The sequence below is a fragment of the Macaca nemestrina genome, chromosome 1 (genome assembly GCF_043159975.1).
Source record: "Macaca nemestrina isolate mMacNem1 chromosome 1, mMacNem.hap1, whole genome shotgun sequence".
In the NCBI taxonomy this organism is placed as follows: Eukaryota; Metazoa; Chordata; class Mammalia; order Primates; family Cercopithecidae; genus Macaca; species Macaca nemestrina.
The window spans coordinates 189,551,075-189,570,959 of record NC_092125.1 but is presented as its reverse complement, the minus strand read 5'-3'; the positions used below and the strand labels follow the sequence as shown (position 1 = coordinate 189,570,959).

The following is a 19,885-nucleotide window of genomic DNA, read 5'->3' as shown; positions in this document are numbered from 1 at the left end:
ACGGAGTTTCACTCTTGTTGCCCAGGCTGGAGTGCAATGGTGCGATCTCGGCTCACTGTAACCTCCGCCTCCCAGGTTCAAGTGATTCTCCTGCCTCAGCCTCCTGAGTAGCTGGGATTACAGGCATGCACCACCACGCCTGGCTAATTTTGTATTTTTAGTAGGTTTCTCCATGTTGGTCAGGCTGGTCTCAAACTCCCAACTCAGGTGATCCGCCCACCTCAGCCTTCCAAAGTGCTGGCATTACAGACATGACCATTGGCCCAGCCACAGCTCCTTTAGATTTCTAACTGGTGTCTCTGCACCCCTCTGGCCCTTTATAATCCATAAGGAGCCAAATGGCTTATTTTAAAAACATGTATCAGATCATATCAAGTTCCAGAATAAAACCCAAACTCCTTTCTACTGTCTTCAAGGCCCTATCCCTCTGTCCTCGTGTCACTGCCCATGCGGTATCACTGTGGTCACCCTGCCTTCAATTTCCTTCTAGCACTGTCGGGCTCTTTCTTGCCTTAGAGCCTTTCAATCTTCCTATGGCTGGCTCCTTTCAGGCATTTCGTTTTCAGCTCACATTTGTCTTTTGGTTTTCCATAGCACTCACCACCATCTAAAGTTATAATAGTTAACAACTTTATTACTCATTTCTTGTCTGCCCATGTAAAATGGAAATTGACAGCAAGGACTTTGTTCTGTCCTGTTCACCATTTTACCCCTAGTTCAGAGACCAATGCCCAACACACACTGGGCACTCAGTAAACACTGTGGAATAAATAGATTGTGCCATGAAGCTCGCAGTCTTCAGTTCGTACAGACAAGGGACAGAGGTGCACAGACTGTAGCAGAAAAGCTCCAGCCCTCCCAAAGTTTATGGCAACTCCCGACCTGATAGAGTGCTGGTGGAGGCTCTCCTGTCGGCAGACACCCTACACCCATCCTTGCCTCTCTCTCCAGCCTCCTCCTGGGTGGAGTCTGAGACCTGGGAGTCCTCAGCCCCTACTTGGGTGAAACAGTTGCTCAGACTGAAGGGTGGAATGGGTGGGTTGGGTGGGCGGACCAACTTCCTTTAGGAAGCGTTCAAGGCCTAAGGTGGCTGTCCGTGATGCCGCCTTGGTTGGGGTGGGCAGCCTAGGGCAGGGCTGCGGGGGCGGCGCAGGGCGGGACGGGTGGGGCTGACTCCGCCCCCTGGCGCAGTTGTAAATAGGTAAATAGAAGGTGATTGTGGCGTGGCGATGTCCCGATACCCGCCTGCGACGCCGTGGTGGCTGGTTTCCTGTCTGTTCAGTAGAGTCTAGACCCCACCCAGTCTTCATGTACAACCGACGGCAGGCTGAGATGGAACAGGAGGCTGGGGAGCTGAGCCGATGGCAGGTGGCGCACCAGGCTGCCCAGGTGAGTCAGGTGTCAGCTCCTGGCAGGCCGGGGGCGGGCCCAGGCTAGGGGGCGGCGGGGAGAGGAGGCCGTGTAGGAGAAGGGAGGCAGAGGGAAGCAGAAACCCGAGGGGTGGAAATCCGAGGGGAGGGGTTGCAAAGGAAGGAATGGGAGATTGGGGAGGGGCTGCAAAGGGAGGGATGCGAGATTGGGGAGGGACTGGAAAGGGAGGGTTGTGAGATTGAGGGTGTAAATCATACGTCGTTTATTCCAATAATGTTCGCCCAGCAGTAGAGCTTGTGTTGGTTGCATCGCGGGTAAGAGGGTTCCAGGCAACTTTCTGGCGAGGGACTTGAGTAGGCAGGACAGCAAAGACCAAGTTAAGAAGTGAGCAGAAAATGACAGGAAAAAAAAAATGTTAATTGGAGCCCTACTAAGTGGTAGGCTTTTTCCAGACCGTGGAAATACAATGATGAGGCCGGGCGCGGTGGCTCAAGCCTGTAATCCCAGCACTTTGGGAGGCCGAGACGGGCGGATCACGAGGTCAGGAGATCGAGACCATCCTGGCTAACACAATGAAACCCCGTCTCCACTAAAAATACAAAAAAATTAGCCGGGCGTGGTGGCGGCGCCTGTAGTCCCAGCTACTCGGGAGGCTGAGGCAGGAGAATGGCGGGAACCCGGGAGGCGGAGCTTGCAGTGAGCCGAGATCGCGCCACTGCACTCCAGCCTGGGCGACAGAGCGAGACTCCGCCTCAAAAAAAAAAAAAAAAAAAAAAAAAGAAAGAAATACAATGATGAATTTACCATGAAACAGATATATATAAAATTTTATTAATAAATCGTTAGCTGAATGATTGGAATTGTACAGCGTTACATGAAGGAGAAGTCGGGGGCGCATGGGAGCAGATACCAGAGGTGTTTGACCCAATTTGGGAGGCTTAATGACAGCTGAGACTCTGTTCTGGGACTAGAGAACCGGTCAGGTGAAGGGTTCCCCGGTCTAAGACCACAGGCTGTATGCTTCCTCTTAGGAGGAACTGAAAGACCAGGGCCTAGACAGTGATGGGAGGGTGGCCCCAGGGACACATTGAGATCATTCAGGGCTTGTTTATTCCAAGAGCAGTGGGAAGCCATTGATGAGTTTAAACATAGTCTGTCTCAATTAGATTTGCATTTTCAAAGGAGTGTCCTGGTGGATGTGGGCTGGATTCAAAGCAATAGTTAGAAAGCTTTTGTGATAATCCAGGTGAGAATTCAAATGGCGGCCTACCTAGAGAAGTGAGAGTGGAGATGGAGAAGCTAGATGTATCATAGATTGTGGAGATGTTTTGGAGACAGGGATCACAATCATTGCTCCCAAGTGGTGAGGGAGACATCTAGAGTAACAGATTTCTTGCTTGCACAATTGAGTGACAGCAGTGATATTTTCTGAGTGAGAAAGAAGGGTGAGAAGGACTAGGTTAATCCGTTGTTTGGGGGAGGTGGGCAAAGATGATAGTGAATTTTGGACACAGTCCATTGGAAGAACCCGTGGGCCATCCAAAAAGACCCAAACAATAGCTAGCTGGAAAATGCAGGAGCCATCTTCGCCAGAGCCATAGATTTAGGAATAGTTGGACTGTAAACAGCAACAGATCCACTGGCATGGGGAAGCTTGCCCAGAGAGAGTAGAAGAAGAGAAATCTGCAAAAGAGACTGTGAAGGAGGGGGTCTGAGAGAAAGGAAGGAGAAAAGGTCGGAAAGTGTGTCCATGCGTGTGAGAGGCCAAGGGAAGCATTATAGGAAGGGTGTGGCCAGTGGTCGTATAAACTGAGAGGTCAAGCCAGGAGTCTGGAAAGTGCTGCTTGGTCATAGTGGGATGGAAGTTGTCAGTGGTGACCTTTATGCAAGCTGGCTCTGTGGAGAGATGGAGGCCAGAGCAAATTTGGGAGAATCATAAGGCAAAGTAGTGGTGAAGGCATGTTTAGACAACTTAATTTGCCATGAAGGACTGGGAAAATGAGAGGGCCATTGCTAAGAGTTAGGGAAGACAGGCTGAGCACCCCAGAGGTGCCCACCCAATAGTCATTTACCTAGTCCCTATTATATGTCTGTCTTATGCTAGTTGCTGAGCATATAGTGGTAAATAAAACTGATAAGGCCAGGCACGGTGGCTCACACCTGTAGTCCCAGTGGCCCGGGAGGCTGAAGCAGAAGGATTGTTTGAGCTCAGGAGTTTTAGGCTGTGGTGCACCGCAATCACGCTTGTGAATAGCCACTGCACTCCAGCCTGGGCAACATAATGAGATCCTGTCTCTAAAATTATTTAAATTAAAAATAAAACAAGATCTTCCCAACTCTTCTAGAGTTTTTTTAAAAAAGAACATTTTCCTCTATAGCCAAAACCACATAATCAAATGTATCAAAATTGTGTGTGTATATATATATGTATATGTGTATATATGTGTATATATATATACACTGTTTTTTGAGACAGGGTCTTGGTGCTGTTGTCCAGGCTGGGATGCAGTGGCGCCATCTCGGCTCACTGCAACCTCTGCTTCCCAGGTTCAAGCAATTCTGGTGCCTCAGCCTCCCCCCAAGTAGCTGGGATTATAGGCGTGTGCCACTCCACCCAGCTAATTTTTTGTATTTTCAGTAGAGAGGTTTTGCTATGTTTGTCAGGCTGGTCTCAATCTTCTGCCCTCAAGTGATTTACCCGCCTCAGCCTCCCAAAGTGCTGGGATTACAGGAGTGAGCGGCCACGCCCAGCTGATAATTCCTTTAAATCATCTTAGATGCAAGCCTTATTCAAATGCCCCTAGCTATTCCTAAAATGTACTTCGTAGCTGGTATGTCCAACCAGAATTTAAGACCATACACTGTATCTGGTGATTATGTCCCTTGAGTCTCTGAAATTAGAATAGTTTTATTTTTTCATGATTGGGATTCAGTTTTTCATGATGCTGACTTTTGTCTTATAGCATGTTCCTTTCAGATATATCAGATTGCTTCCTCATGATAGCATTTAGCTTTATCTTCTATCACTTGTATTACCTTTAAGTTATGATTAGAACTTACAGCTTAACTGGATTCAAGATTTTTGGCAAGAGTGCCTCATGCCTCATGCAGGTTTTATCCTGCATAACATCAGGAGACACACCTGGCTACCATTTGGTGATACTTGTATTAAGGTAGTGAAAAGCTTCATTGATCTCTCTGTTGATATTTACCTTGCGGTCGGAAAGTAATCTGTGTGATTCTGCTTTGTGTGTATCCAATGTCCAGTTCCCTACCAGCCATTCATCTACTGGTTTTAACACCACATTTAAATTTTTCCTCAATTAAATTTCCTTAGGGGTGGCAAAATACATTTTCTTTTCCTTTTTTTTTTTCTCTTTTCCTTTCCTTTCCTTTTCTTTTTTTTGAGACAGAGTCTCACTCTCTCCCCCAGGCTGGAGTGCAGTGGCACAATCTTGGCTCACTGCAACTTCTGCCTCCCAGATTCAAGCGATTCTCGTGCCTCAGCCTCCCGAGCAGCTGGGATTACAGGCATGCACTACCACGCCCGGCTAATTTTTTGTATTTTTAGTAGAGACAAGGTTTTGCCATATTGGCCAGGCTGGTCTTGAACTCCTGACCTCAAGTGATCCACCCCCCTCGGCCTCCCAAAGTGCTAGGATTACAGGCGTAAGTCACTGGACCTGGCAGAAAAATAAATTTTGTAATTCCACCATTCATTCTACATTTATTAGTTTGTATTCTTCTGTAAAGTAGGAATTAATATTTAACTGCAATCATTTGGTAATTTTGAAATTTTTTTTTCTTTTAGAGGCAGAATAAATGCTTAATTTAATCACTTCAATTAGTAATGTTCAAAGTTAGGATAAGAGCTCAGCTTTTTCACTTGAGGTTGCAGTGAGCCATGATCATACCACTGTATTCCAGCTCAAAATGAGCCATGATTGATTGCACCACTCACATCTCAGCCTCTGGAGTAGCTGGGACTACAGACACTTGCCACCACACCTGGCAATTTTTAATTTTTTTTGTAGAGATGGGGGTCTCACCATGTTGCCCGGGCTGGTCTTGAACTCTGGGCCTCAAGCGATCCACCTGCTTCATAGTCTCAAAATGCTCAACCTGTGATAGTCTTGATAGGTTTTGTATTTCTAGGAATTTGTCCATTTTATCCAGGTTATCCAATTTGTTGGTGTGCAATTTTTCACAGTTCTGTATTATAATGTCTCCAATTTCATTTCTCATATTTAATCATTTGAGCTTTTTCTTTTTCCTTAGTTGATCTAGCTAAATGTTTCACAATGTTGTTAATCTTTCCTAAGGCCGGGCGCGGTGGCTCAAGCCTGTAATCCCAGCACTTTGGGAGGCCGAGACGGGCGGATCACGAGGTCGGGAGATCGAGACCATCCTGGCTAACATGGTGAAACCCCGTCTCTACTAAAAAATACAAAAAACTAGCTGGGCGAGGTGGCGGGCGCCTGTAGTCCCAGCTACTGGGGAGGCTGAGGCAGGAGAATGGCGTAAACCCGGGAGGCGGAGCTTGCAGTGAGCTGAGATCTGGCCACTGCACTCCAGCCTGGGCGGCAGAGCGAGACTCCGTCTCAAAAAAAAAAAAAAAAAAAAAAAAAATATTTCCTAAGAACTTAGTTTCATTGATTTTTCTCATTCCTTCCTTCTGCTGGTTTGGGGTTTAGTGTATTTTTCTAGTTCCTTAAGGTATAAAGTTAGGTTGTTGGTTTGAGATCTTTTTTATTGTAAGCATTTAAACCAGTAGATTTTCCCCTTACCACTGCTTTTGCTGTATCCCATAAGATTTGGTAGCTATGTTTTCATTTTTATTGGTCTCTAAGTATTTTCTAATTTTCATTGTGGTTTTTTTATTTGCCCCATTGATTGTTTCAGAGAGTGCTGTTTAATTTCCAGAGATTTGTAAATTTTCTAGTTTATCTGGTTGTGGGTCAGAGAATATTCTTTGTATGATACCTTATGATACCTTTTTTTTTTTTTTTGCTTTTTTTCTAAAAGCGGCAAGAGAAAAAATATCTTTCTTTTAAAATCTATTGAGACTTAATTTGTGATCTACTATCCATTTTTAATCCATTCTACCAATATCTGTCTTTTGGAAATTATTATCCATTTACTTTCCAAAGTATTTTACTTGCAAGGAAGGATTTAATTCTGCCATTTTTTCCCTCATTTCCAGCATTGTCTTTTTGTTTAATTGATTTTTTTTTATAGTGAAACTTACATTTCCTTATAACACAATTTCCTTTTGTGTGTGTGTGTGTGTGTGTGTGTGTGTGTGTGTGTGTGTGTATATATTTTATTTTATTTTATTTTTTTTGAGACAGAGTCTCACTCTATCGCCCAGGCTGGAGTGCAGTGGCTGGATCTCAGCTGACTGCAACCTCCACCTCCCGGGTTCAAGCGATTCTCCTGCCTCAGCCTCCCAAATAGCTGGGACTACAGGCATGTGCCACCATGCTCGGCTAATTTTTATATTTTTAGTAGAGATGGGGTTTTACCATGTTGGCCAGGCTGGTCTTGAACTCCTGATCTCAAGTGATCCACCCACCTTGGTCTCCCAAAGTGCTGGGATTACAGGCATGAGCTGCTGTGCCCGGCCCCTTTTGCATATATTCTCTAGCTATTTTCTTTGTGGTTGCCATGGGGAATACATTTGACATCCTACTTATAACATTCTAATTTGAATTTATACCAGATTAACTTTAATAGCACATAAAAACTGCTTCTGTATAGCTCCATTCCCACCTCTTTTCAGTTACTGATCTCACAAAATGACATTTTTATGCATCGTATGTCAAAAAATAAAATTATAAATTTTATGCATTCTTTTAAATCATGTAGAAAACAAAAAGTGGAGTTATATATCAAAGTTAAAATAATACTCACTTTTATCATTGTCCATATATTTACCCTTATCAGAAATTTTTCTTATGACAGATTTCTTCACATGGCTTCAAGCTACTGTCTAGCATTGTTTCATTTCAACCTGAAGGATTGCAATTAGCGTTTCTTGCAGGACATGTCTAGTGGTAATGGTCTCTCAGCTTTTGCCTATCTTGGAATGTCAAATTTCTTCCTCATTCTGGAAAGACAGTTTTGCCATATATAGGATGGTTGATAGTTATTTTTTTCCTTTAGTACTTTGAATATATCAACCCATGGTCTTAGTGTCCAAGGTTTTTGATTAAAGAACTACAGGTAATTTGTGGGATCCCCTATAAGCGATGAGTCACTTCTCTTGCTATTTTCAAGATTCTCTTTGTCTTGGGTTTTCAACAGTTTTATTTTTATTTTTTATTTTTGAGATAGGGTCTCGCTCTCTGGAATGCAATAGCACGATCTTGGCTCACTGCAATCTCCGCCTCCTGGGTTCAAGCGATTCTCCTGCCTCAGCCTCCCGAGTAGCTGGGATTACAGGCACCTGCCACCACACCTGGCTAATTTTTGTATTTTTAGTTGAGACGGGGTTTCACCATGTTGGCCAGCTGGCCTTGAACTTCTGACCTCAAGTGATCCACCTGCCTCAGCCTCCAAAAGTGTTGGAATTACAGGCATGAGCCACCGTGCCTGGCCTCAACCGTTTTATTATAATGTTTCTTGGTATAGGTCTGTGAGTTTATCCTACTTGAATTGTGTTGAGCTTCTTGGATGTTTGTATTCATATCTGGAAGTCTCTTCAGTGGGAAGGGGTGGGGGCTGTAACATTGGGGGTTAAGTTGCCACAATGGCTGCCTACCTCTGTCTGCACCTCATAATCAGAAACAGCAAATAACAATCAGGACATAGATCCCCAATAGTTGGAGGACAAGGTTTTTATTGCCCATTCTGGCTCGTGCAAGTTGCTCCAGGAACATGGGGTGTGTATGGGGAGTTAATACCTACCTAAGAATTTAGGTTGACCAAAATTAACTGCAATTTACTTTCAAAGCCTTCCCTTGGAAGGTACAAGCCTTAAAACCCTGCACCATTCCAAAAAACTTATGGCAAATGCTACCAGTGCGATAGTTACCTTGCTGGGGATACATGTTCCTGGTGCTTCCTACCCTGCCGTCTTCCTTGATATCACTTCCTGTCTCTTTTTGACCCAGTCCTAATCTTTGAAAGCTCTCTTATTTTCAGGCACGAAATGTACCAGCCTCCCTTAAACCTTCCTTTTCCCAGTCTTGGAGTCAGGAAATTCTTGGTCTAACTTCTAGCAAGGAATAGAATTAGAGACAAGTCTAGGTTCTAGAGGCATGCATTGTTACTAGAGTCACAGTTGCTTCGATGGGCTATTTTACTGGACAGAGCTAAAAAATATATATATTTTTTTTACACTGTGAATTTGTATAGAATATTGCCTATTTAAATTTAGCATTATTATTATTATTTTTTTTTTGAGATGGGGCCTCACTCTGTCACCTAGGCCGGACCGCAGTGATGCGATCACAGCTCGCTGCAGCTTCGACTTCCCAGGCTCAAGTGGTCCTTTCCACTTCAGTTTCCTGAGTGGCTGGGACCACAGGCACATGCTACCATGCCTGGCTAGTTTTTTGTTCTTTGTAGAGATGAGGATTCCCTATGTTGCTCAGGCTTGTCTTGAACTCCTAGACTCAAGCGATCCTTCCACCTGGGCCTCCCAAGGATCTAGGATCATAGGCATGAGCCACTGTGCCGAGCAATACTAACTTATTTTAAACCATATTGCTAAAAATAACACTCAAACAGAAAAGTGAATGTAAGTACAGCTTCTACAAAGTAATGAACTGTTACAAAGTAAAACCTGTGAAACTGTCATTCAGGTCAAGAAATAGAAGCCCGTCCAGTGTCCCTTTCTTATCTTTCCCCATTTCCTACTCTCTAATATAACTCCTATCCTGCTGTCTGGATGTTTTGTTTTGAATTTCCCTATTTCTGACCTGTGATGTTCCTATAATTGCTGCAAAAGTTGTAATTGCTTCAAGTTTTGCCTTATTTCCTCCCTTCCTTCCTTCTTTCCTTCCTTCCTTCTTTGAACTCCTGACCTCAAGTAATCTGCCCACCTCGGCGAGTCGATCTCTTCTCTTCTCCCCTCCCCTCCCCTCCCCTCCCCTCTCCTCCCCTCCTCTCCTTTCTCTTCTCTTCTCTTCTCTTCTCTTCTCTTCTCTTCTCTTCTCTTCTCTTCTCTTCTCTTCTCTTCTCTTCTCTTCTCTTCTCTTTTCTTGTATTTGAATGTTGTTACATTTTCCCTTGATTTGTAGTAATAATTTCTGGTGATTTTTTTTTATTGCAATCTTCAATTTCTTTCTTGATGGTTTAGTATCTCGTATGGATACCCTACTTTAAACTTCTCTTTTGGTTGTCATATTTGAATGGATTTTTCTTTTCTGGACCATCCCAATTGAAGAGTGAATAGGAGATGATGGGGTAGCTTTATTTGTTTCTCAACTCAACAGCTCCCTCTTCTATTGCTACAGTAATGGATTTTGTTGTTGTTGTTTGTTGCCTGTCTTGTTGAGATAGGGTCTCACTCTGTCAGCACAGGCTGGAGTACAGTGGCACAATCTCAGCTCACTGCAACCTCTGCCTCCTGGACTCAAGTGATTCTCCTGCCTCAGCCTCCCAAGTAGCTGGGATTACAGGCACACGCCACCATACCTAGCTGATTTTGTTTTTGTTTTTGAAATTTCTGAGCTCAAGCAATCCACCTGCCTTGGCCTCCCAAAGTGCTAGGATTACACAGTTGTGAGCCGCCGTGCCTGGCCTACTGACAGGTTTTAAAAACATGGTTCTTGGCTCCTATCCTATTTTAAGACCTTCTACCACCAATCTCTTTCCTACCCTTCATGCAAGTCAGTCATCGAGGGATACTGCCCCTGACTTCCAGACAACCCCCATCCCTTTTTTTAAGAAGTGTTTTTGTCATATCTGCCTTTTCCCCATATCTCCACCAATGCTTGATCTCCGACCTGCCCAGGCAGTTCCCACTCAGGCAGATGCTCTTCCATAGGCAAATATTTGCAGATGATGTCTAAGTTTTGCTAAAGCCAAGACCCATCTGCAGCCTCAATTCCTTCTATCTTTGTGGCTTTCTGCACCCGTTCTGCTGGTTTAGGATGTTCTTTCACTTTCACACTTAAGTATAATTTGGAGTTTGGGCTGAGCGCGATGGCTCACGCCTGTAATCCCAGCACTTTGGGAGGCCGAGGCAGGCAGATCACCTGAGATCGGGAGTTCGAGATCAGCCTAACCAACATGGAGAAACCCCGTCTCTACTAAAAATACAAAATTAGCCGGGCATGGTGGTGCATGCCTGTAATCCCAGCTACTCAGGAGGCTGAGGCAGGAGAATCACTTGAACCCAGAAGACAGAGGTTGCGGTGAGCCAAGATTGCGCCATTGCACTCCAGTCTGGGCAACAAGAATGAAACTGTCTCAAAAAAAAAGAAAAAAGCCGGGCGCGGTGGCTCAAGCCTGTAATCCCAGCACTTTGGGAGGCGGAGACGGGCGGATCACGAGGTCAGGAGATCGAGACCATCCTGGCTAACACGGTGAAACCCCGTCTCTACTAAAAAATACAAAAATCTAGCCGGGCGAGGTGGCGGGCGCCTGTAGTCCCAGCTGCTCGGGAGGCTGAGGCAGGAGAATGGCGTAAACCCGGGAGGCGGAGCTTGCAGTGAGCTGAGATCCGGCCACTGCAGTCCAGCCTGGGCAACAGAGCAAGACTCCGTCTCAAAAAAAAAAAAAAAAAAAAAGAAAAAAATAAATTGGAGTCTGAACATTTTCTCAGAGTTTTGCTGAAGGTGTAGGTTATGGACTGTTTTATTTGTTCTCTTTGTTGCTTTGTGTGAAATAAAAACCAAAAACATGTCCGAGAGAAAGTGGCATGAGTTACGGCTAGGCTTCTATGGGGCTTGTATCAGCCAGACCGCATGTGAGAAAGCCCAAGCTGGAAAATGGTCTGGAGGCAGGATATTTTTCAAGCAAGAGATGGAAACAGAGGGCTGGATTAGGATGGGGTCTGGGAATGAAGAAGAGGGACATGTGGAACTGGAATTTGAGCAAAAATCACCTGACTCTTTCTCCCCAAGGATAACGAGAACTCAGCGCCCATCTTGAACATGTCTTCATCTTCCGGAAGCTCTGGAGTGCACACCTCTTGGAACCAAGGCCTACCAAGCATTCAGCACTTTCCTCACAGTACAGAGATGCTGAGGTCCCCCTTGGTGTCTGTTGAGGCGCCGAGGCAGAATATGGATGAAGGAGGGCCACAGTTCAGTATGCCACTGCCTGAGCGTGGTGTGAGCTACTGCCCCCAAGCAACTCTCACTCCTTCCCAGATGATTTACTGTCAGAGAGTGTCTCCCCCTCAGCAAGAGATGATGATTTTCAGTGGGCCCCAACTAATGCCCATAGGAGAGCCCAATATTCCAAGGGTGGCCAGGCCCTTCAGCGGGAATCTAAGGATGCCCCCCAATGGGCTGCCAGTCTCGGCTTCCACTGGAATCCCAATGATGTCCCACGCTGGGAACCCTCCAATGCCTTACCCTGGCCTCTCGACAGTGCCTTCTGAAGAAACATTGTTAGGCCCGACCATGCCTTCCACTGAGGCCCAGGCAGTGCTCCCATCCATGGCTCAGATGTTGCCCCCACAAGATGCCCATGACCTTGGGATGCCTCCAGCTGAGCCCCAGTCATTGCTGGCTTTAGGGTCTCAGGACTCTCTTGTAACTCAGCCGGACTCTCAAGAAGACCCATTTCTACCAGAGCAGCCCAGACCTGCTCCACAGACAGCAGAGAAGAACTCCAGGCCTCAGGAAAGGACTGGTAGAGGGGGCTCCTCGGAGGCAAGGCCTTACCGCTGCAGCTACGAGAACTGCGGAAAAGCTTATACCAAACGCTCCCACCTGGTGAGCCACCAGCGCAAGCACACAGGTGAAGGAGGTGTCAGGTGGGGTGGGGATGGAGGAGTCTCTGGGCTTTTGATTTGTCCTGGGACACTGGTGGGTAATTGTTTGGGATGAGCCTTTCCTCTTCCAAGCTTGGAACTAAGCTAGACTGGCTCCCCGACTTGCCATACAGGAGGACTGGGGTGGGCACTCCTGATTATGTTGCCGCTCCCTGGTTCCCTGGACCTTCCCTTTTGAATCCTCAACCTGGACTGCTCTGCCTCAGAGTCGGACCCCTTCCTTCCTACTCTATTCTAAATTCCATCTCTCCCTTGTCATTCCCAGGTGAGAGGCCCTATTCTTGCAACTGGGAAAGTTGTTCGTGGTCTTTCTTCCGTTCTGATGAGCTGAGACGACATACACGGGTACACACCAGATATCGACCATATAAATGTGATCAGTGCAACCGGGAGTTCATGAGGTCTGACCATCTCAAGCAACACCAGAAAACTCATCGGCCAGGACCCTCAGACCCACAGACCAACAGTAGAGAGCAGGACGGTCCTCCTGCTGCTGGTCCTTAGGTCAGTCTCCTCTCCTCATTCTGGCTTTTTCCTTTTTTTTTCTTTTTTTTTTGAGATGGAGTCTCACTCTGTCTCCCAGGCTGGAGTGCAGTGGCGCGATCTGGTTCACTGTACCCTCCACCTCCCAGGTTCAAGTGATTTTCCTATCTCAGCCTCCCGAGTAGCTGGGACTACAGGCACGTGCCACCATGCCTGGGTAATTTTTTGTATTTTTAGGAGAGACAGGGTTTCACCGTGTTAGCCAGGATGGTCTCAATCTCCTGACCACCTCGGCCTCCCAAAGCGCTGGGATTACAGGCATGAGCCACCACACCCAGCCTCATTCTGGCTTTTCTACACAGATCTTACCTGCCTCTGGCTAGATCTTCTCTTCAGTAGGTGTAGGATTAGATGAAGATAGGAAGATTATGGGTCAGTGTTGAAGCCCACATGAAGTTCTGCAGCCAGTTAGAGACTCCTCAAACCTTGTCTTGGATGCTGTTAACCTCTCTGGGGCCACCTGCTTCTGCTGGAGTTTCGTCAGATGGGAATGTGGAGTACAGTAGAGATTGGGAGCTTCATTTAAAAGCTCTTGATTTCTTTTTTTTTTTTTTTTTTTTTTTTTTTGAGACGGAGTCTCGCTCTGTCGCCCAGGCTGGAGTGCAGTGGCCGGATCTCAGCTCACTGCAAGCTCCGCCACCCGGGTTTACGCCATTCTCCTGCCTCAACCTCCCGAGTAGCTGGGACTACAGGCGCCCGCCACCTCGCCCGGCTAGTTTTTTGTATTTTTAGTAGAGATGGGGTTTCACCATGTTAGCCAGGATGGTCTCGATCTCCTGACCTTGTGATCTGCCCGTCTCGGCCTCCCAAAGTGCTGGGATTACAGGCTTGAGCCACCGCGCCCGGCCTTAAAAGCTCTTGATTTCTGGTCGCTCTCCAGCTTAAAACCCTTTAATGACTCCTTCGCTTGCTACATAAAATCCAGTTTCCAGAGCCAGACTATTTTTAAATCCTGAATTTGCCACTTAATATCCTTGTGACCTTGGGAAAGTTCTTGGATCGCTATGCCTTGTTTCTTCTTCCAGAAAATGAAAAAACTAGTTTTGGACTGTATTGGACATGGCACATATGGCATCAGATTCTCCCTGGCACTCACTGGCCACATACCCAGAGTTTCTGTTTCTTCCCACCATTTCACAGACTTGGATGGAATGCCCTAGCATAGGGCATGGGATCTGGCATCCCAAGTTGCTGCTAGCAAACTTAGAAGTATGGGGAAATTTATTTATTTATTTGAGACAGAGTCTTGCTCTGTCACCATGGCTGGAGTGCAGTGGTGCAATCTCAGCTCACTGCAACCTCTGCCTCCTAGGTTCAAATGATTCTCCTGAGGCAGAAGAGCCTGGATAGCTGGGATTACAAACACACGCCACCACGCCCGGCTAATTTTTGTATTTTTTGTAGAGACAGGATTTCACCATGTTGGCCAGGCTAATCTCAAACTCCTGACCTCAAACGGCTCACCCGCCTCAGCCTCCCAAAATGCTGGGATTATAGGCATAAGCCACGGTGTCTGACTGGGAGTTAGTATTCATGGGATAAAATTTGAGGCCGGGTGTGGTGGCTCATGCTTGTAATCCCAATGCTTTGGGAGGCCAAGGCAGGTGGATCATAAGGTCAGGAGTTCGAGACTAGCCTGGCCAATATGGCGAAACCCTGTCTCTACTAAAAATACAAAATTAGCTGGGCATGGTGGCGTGTGCTTGTAGTCCCAGTTACTCGGGAGGCTGAGGCAGGAGAATGGCTTGAACCTAGGAGGTAGAGGTTGTGGTGAGCTGAGATTGCACCATTGCACTCCAGCCTGAGTGACAGAGCAAGACTCCATCTAAAAAACAAAAAAATTTTTTTAACTAGTGGAAAATGAGAGATAGTTGAGACTCGGGCAGATCAATTCTCCCCTTTTCCCTCCCTTTCATGAATTGCTGCCTGGCACCAATTCTCCAAAACAGTACCATCAATGGGGAGACCTCCCAAGTAGCTGGTGGACACAACTACTGTGGCCTCCGCAAGGCTTGTCATGAAGCAGTGCCCAGACTGCTAAATACATCACCTTGGGTTACTTCCCTTTCTTTCCTGCCTTTCTTCCGTTTTCTCACTTCCAATGCCTTGGGTTTGCACCTCTCCAAGTAAAACACCAGTACTGAGTTCTTGTTTTCAGGCTCTATTTTCTAGGTGACTGAGGGCTAGGAGGGAAAGGAGTGCCTAAGACTGGGGCAGATAAGGATGAATCCCACTGTAACTTCTGCTCCTCCCACCTTCCTTAGGTCCCTGGACTACCAAGCACCAGATATTAAGTGGCCTATCTTTCCCTGCTGTCCCTTGGGGTTAAGGGGATAATGACTATCCTGGCAAACCAGCCAGGTTGTTTAGAACCTCGTATCTAGACTTGGCAGGCTGTTTTACTCTAGCAAACTGATAGAGAGAAAGGAACTTGGCCAAGCTATCAAGTGCAGAGCTAGAATCCCAACCAGGATCTGTCTGCCCCAGAGGTGGTCTCTTCCCTAAGAAGATGGTGCCTTCTATGGGTGTTTCCTGAGCCCAGGCTGGTGCCAAGCACAGATGAATCAGAGCTGGTTTCTGTGCTCAAGGGACTGTCTTAATCTGGGGACTCAGAGGTCCACCTCTGTACAGTGGCCATGGGGAGGAGCCCCTAACTGGAGGGGTCAGAAAGGCTTGTCATGAAGCAGTGCCCAGACTGCTAAATACATCACCAGGTAATCCCTGGGCCCAGTAAGAGTGTAACACCTAGTAATCCCTCAAATTTTGAAATAAACTGAACAGGTGAATGAAGAAGGAAGAGGATTCCAGGCAGAGAACACTGGACGTGGCAACTGCTCAGAGGAGAGGCAGTCTTCAAGTTCTGCATTCATTCAGCAAATGTTTTTTGAGCCTATAATACTGAGCGCACCAAGGCTGTGGAGACCCATGGTGAGGAGCATGAAGTTAACTAAAGGATGTGTCAGAGAAAGACTTCTCAAGGAGATGCCTCCGTGAGACCCGAAGGACTCATGGGTGCTAGCTGCACCTCCCATTTCTTGGACATATACCGTTGGACATGTCTATCTTCTGGAAACTATGGCATGGACAGTAAGGATTCAGAGGTGCATGAAGGCACCCTGCCTCTGCAGAGCAGAAAGATCATAGACAACATTTTTGAATGTACCCAGGGCTGCCAAGAAGAGAAGCTGGTCCTCTGCAGGTTCAAGCCTATCTGGGCCTCTGGGGAAGCCCCACAGCCTTGGCTGTGCCTGCCCCTGCCCTCCCACCCCTACCCTGACCCTGTCCTGCTTTGCTGCCTTTGTCTGTGTTACTAGTGGCCCCAGTATACCTGGGATGGACATCCAGGTGCCCTTCATCCAAGCTCCCACGTGAGGGGAGTGGACGTGATTAAAAGAACAGGGGCAGAAGGGGCTCACTTATGACCCATTCCCTAGCCCCAGGGATTGAAGTCTTGGGTACTCAAAGTTTCTTTCTACCAGGGCACCAGATCCCTTCCATGGAGCAGGCCATCTCGGGTTCACTGGGCCAGGGCTGGTCTCTGTTCCCCAGCCCACCTGGCTCACACACAGCCTCGTGGGTAGGGTCAGCAAACCAGATTACTTGATATTGGAATGTAGGATGAGAGGTCTGCTTGGTGATCTAGCATTTTCACCAAGAAATGGATGTGGAGAGGACCAGAGTGATCAAGGGTGTGTGATGTGCACTACAACGGTGGGCAAAACAGGCTCCTGCTCTTGTGGAGATCACAATCTAGTGGAGGAGGGGTGTTACTAGAAGTGCACAAAGTGGGCCCGGCGCGGTGGCTTACGCCTGTAATCCCAGCACTTTTGGAGGTCGAGGCAGGCGGATCACTTGAGGTTAGAGGTTCGAGACCAGCCTAGCCAAAATGGTGAGACCCCGTCTCTACAAAATACAAAAATTAGCCTGGCATATGGTGGGTGCCTGTAATCCTAGCTACTCGGGAGGCTGATGGGAGAATCACTTGAACCCAGGAGACGGAGGTTGCAGTGAGCTGAGATCTTGCCATTGCACTCCAGCCTGGGTGACTGAGCAAGATTCTATCTCAAAACAAACAAACAAAGCAAAACAAAAAAGATCTGTGAACTCTTTAGTAGATTTTGAATCCTGCCTCTGCCATTTCCTGGCTATGAGGTGTCTTGGGAAATTTACTCGTCACTCTTGCTTCTGATAGCAAAGGGGATGGTGAGATCGATTCAAGATGGAGAGAGAAGGTTGAAAGTGTTTTCTTTGGCTGCAATGTGGAGATAAGATTAGAGCGAGGCTGTAAGGGAGAGGAAGGGACATAGCAGTATTTCAGGTGAGAGTCAAGGTGGCTTTGGCCAGGGTGTGAGAGTGGAGGTAGGGAGAAGTAGGAAAGTGATAGTTAACTGGATTTGGTAGATGAGGGCGAGGTCAAGGGTGACTTCCAGGTTCCTGGCTTGTGTTATAAGTAACACAGAAGAAGAATGGATGAACTTCATTTGTTTTCCATTGATTGTGATATCTATCATAACCTGCAAGAAATATTTTGTATATCTCCAATTTAATAATAAAATGCACTCATGTTAGGAAGGTCAAAAAAAAAAAAAAAAGAAAGAAAAATAATAAAAATATTTAGTTACCCCTAAGATCAGGCCTGTAATCCCAGCACTTTGGGATGCCAAGGCAGAGGATAACTTGAGGCCAGGAGTTTGAGACCAGCAAGACCTTGTCTCTATAAAAAATAAAATAAGAAAAAGAAGGAAAAATAATCTAGTACATTTAAAAAGCTTTGAATTCCCCATCCTTCTTTGCAGAGGTAACCACTATACTGAATTTTGATTAATCTCGCCTTAGCTATTTATTGTTTTTACCACATAATGTATCTGTTCTTAAATATAGTGATTGGTTTTATATGGTTTTGAACTTACCTTTATTCTGTTTAGGATTCATTGAACTTTTTGAATCTAAATGTTTAGTAGTCTTAATAAAATTTGGAAAAATTTTGGGCATTGTTTTGTCAAATTTTGGGGTTCTCCTCCACCTTCTATTTCTGACATACAGTCTGCCTGTATGATGGAGCACTTGATATTGTCCCTCAGGTCACTGATGCCCTGTTTATTTTTTCAGTTCTCTTTTCTTTTCTTTCTTTTTTTTTTTGAGACTGAGTCTTGCTCTGTTGCCCAGGCTGGAGTACAATGGCTCGATCTTGGCTCACCGTGACCTCCACCCCCCGGTTCAAGTGATTCTTATGCCTCAGCCTCCCGAGTAGCTGGGATTACAGGTGTGTGCCACCACACCCAGTTAATTTTGTATTTGTAGTAGAGACTGTGTTTCTCCACGTTGGTCAGGCTCGTCTTGAACTCCTGACCTCAGGTGATTTGCCCTCCTCGGCCTCCCAAAGTGCTGGGACTACAGGTGTGAGCCACCACACCTGGGGGTTTTATATAATGTGAAATCCTTGGTGGATTGTTATATAAGGGTTGTAGTGAAATTTGAAGAAATATTTGGTGTTTTTGAATGGGTTGGAAATATGTTACTATTTTTCATATTTAGGTTAATGAAATAAAAACTTTAAAAATTCATGATCTAGCAGATTAGATCTGGATAATGAGGAACAGCTGTATGATCTTTTCTTTTTATAATTGTGCTTCATGTAAGACTCTAGTGCATTCTCAGATTTCTCTGGTCTCTCACACCCCCGCCCCCACCCTGGTGTGTTAACAATGTAGAGAAGTTTTGTTTGGGGTTGTTATGGATTCTTTATATTGACCTTAGTCAATATGGATGAAATCTTAGAGAACATGGATGAAATCTTAGAGATATGTGTTGAAAACAAGGGAGTTTCAGAAGACTATATATAGCTCAGTATAATATTTATGAAGCTCAAAATAAAAAAACCTACAAATTATCTTTGAATACATGCATTTTTGATAAACGTATCAAAGGGATTTATATATACAAAATTCAGGGTAGTCATCAATTCTAGAAGATAGAAGGATGGGTAGGGGAGCTCACCAAACTTGGCACACAGCCAGGGCATTGCAGTTTTCTGAAAGGAGCCATAGTCAAGGACTTGGCATCCCCACCGTAAGGCAGATTCACTGTGCACTGGTTATCAGCTTGTCTGAGTCCAGTGAGATCCAATGACACCCATACACACAACAAGTTAAATAAAACAGGTTTATTACTAACAGGCAGCAAAGGACAACAATCTAGGATTCCTTGGGAGTTAGTCCCCGAAGGTTCAGGAAAGCTGCCCGGGGGGATGGAGTCTTAACTGCATGTGCCCCACTTGTACCACAGCTGAAGGGCCCCAGAAAGCAGCCAGCCCAGAGTTTTATACCTTGGGTTTATGTGGGTCGTTGAAGGACGATCGTGCTTCCGTGCAGAGGCCTCCTTATTTGGGGTCTTGGCTAAGGCTGTCTCTCCTATCTGTTCTGTAGCAGTCAGTAAGTAAGGCTTCATCATTCCTTTCCATCTGGCTCATTGTTCTGACTGGCCATCTCAACACTTGATTGCATGACACTGATTGCATGACACTGGGTGATGAGGTCTTACAGGTGCTCATTTTTTTCTACTTATAACTTAAATATCTTATTCAATATATTTCATATATAATATTACACAATATCTTTTTTTTCTTTTTTTTGAGACAAGGTCTCACTATGTCACCCACGCTAGAGTGCAGTGGTGCAGTGGTGTGAATACAGCTCACTGCAACTCCAACTACTGAGCTCGTGATCCTCCCACCTCAGCCTCCCAAGTAGCTGGGACTATAGGTGCACACCACCACACCCAGCTAATTTTTTTTTTTTTTTTTTTTGCAGAGGCAGAGTTTCACCATATTGCCCAGGCTAGTCTAGAACTCCCCAGGCTCAAGCAATCTGCCCATCTTGGCCTCCCAAAGTACTGGGATTACAGGCGTGAGCCACATCTGACCCAGGTTGAACTTCTGAATAGGCTAAGTACTCATCTAAGCAAAGTCCATTTAACCTGAGACCACTTTACACTGGACGTGACTGAGCATCCCCTCCT

The 19,885-nt window shown here is 45.9% G+C and overlaps 1 protein-coding gene across 2 annotated transcripts; it reads left to right on the top strand.

The window, feature by feature from the left end:
- Nucleotides 1-1,286: 1,286 nt before the first annotated feature.
- LOC105494906 (KLF transcription factor 17) lies at nucleotides 1,287-18,602 on the top strand. 2 transcript variants are annotated; one of them, XR_011621838.1, is made up of 5 exons: nucleotides 1,287-1,389; nucleotides 11,448-12,291; nucleotides 12,591-12,829; nucleotides 13,171-13,360; nucleotides 15,650-18,602. XR_011621838.1 is itself a non-coding variant. In XM_011763913.2 (4 exons), the coding sequence occupies exons 1-3, from the start codon at nucleotides 1,309-1,311 to the stop codon at nucleotides 12,827-12,829; spliced, it is 1,164 nt and encodes a 387-aa protein (XP_011762215.2). In that variant the 5' UTR covers nucleotides 1,287-1,308; the 3' UTR covers nucleotides 15,650-18,600. The 2 variants fall into 2 exon arrangements, 1 of the variants encoding a protein (XP_011762215.2); XM_011763913.2 differs by lacking the exon at nucleotides 13,171-13,360 and having other exon boundaries at nucleotides 15,650-18,600.
- The last annotated feature ends 1,283 nt before the right edge of the window (nucleotides 18,603-19,885 follow it).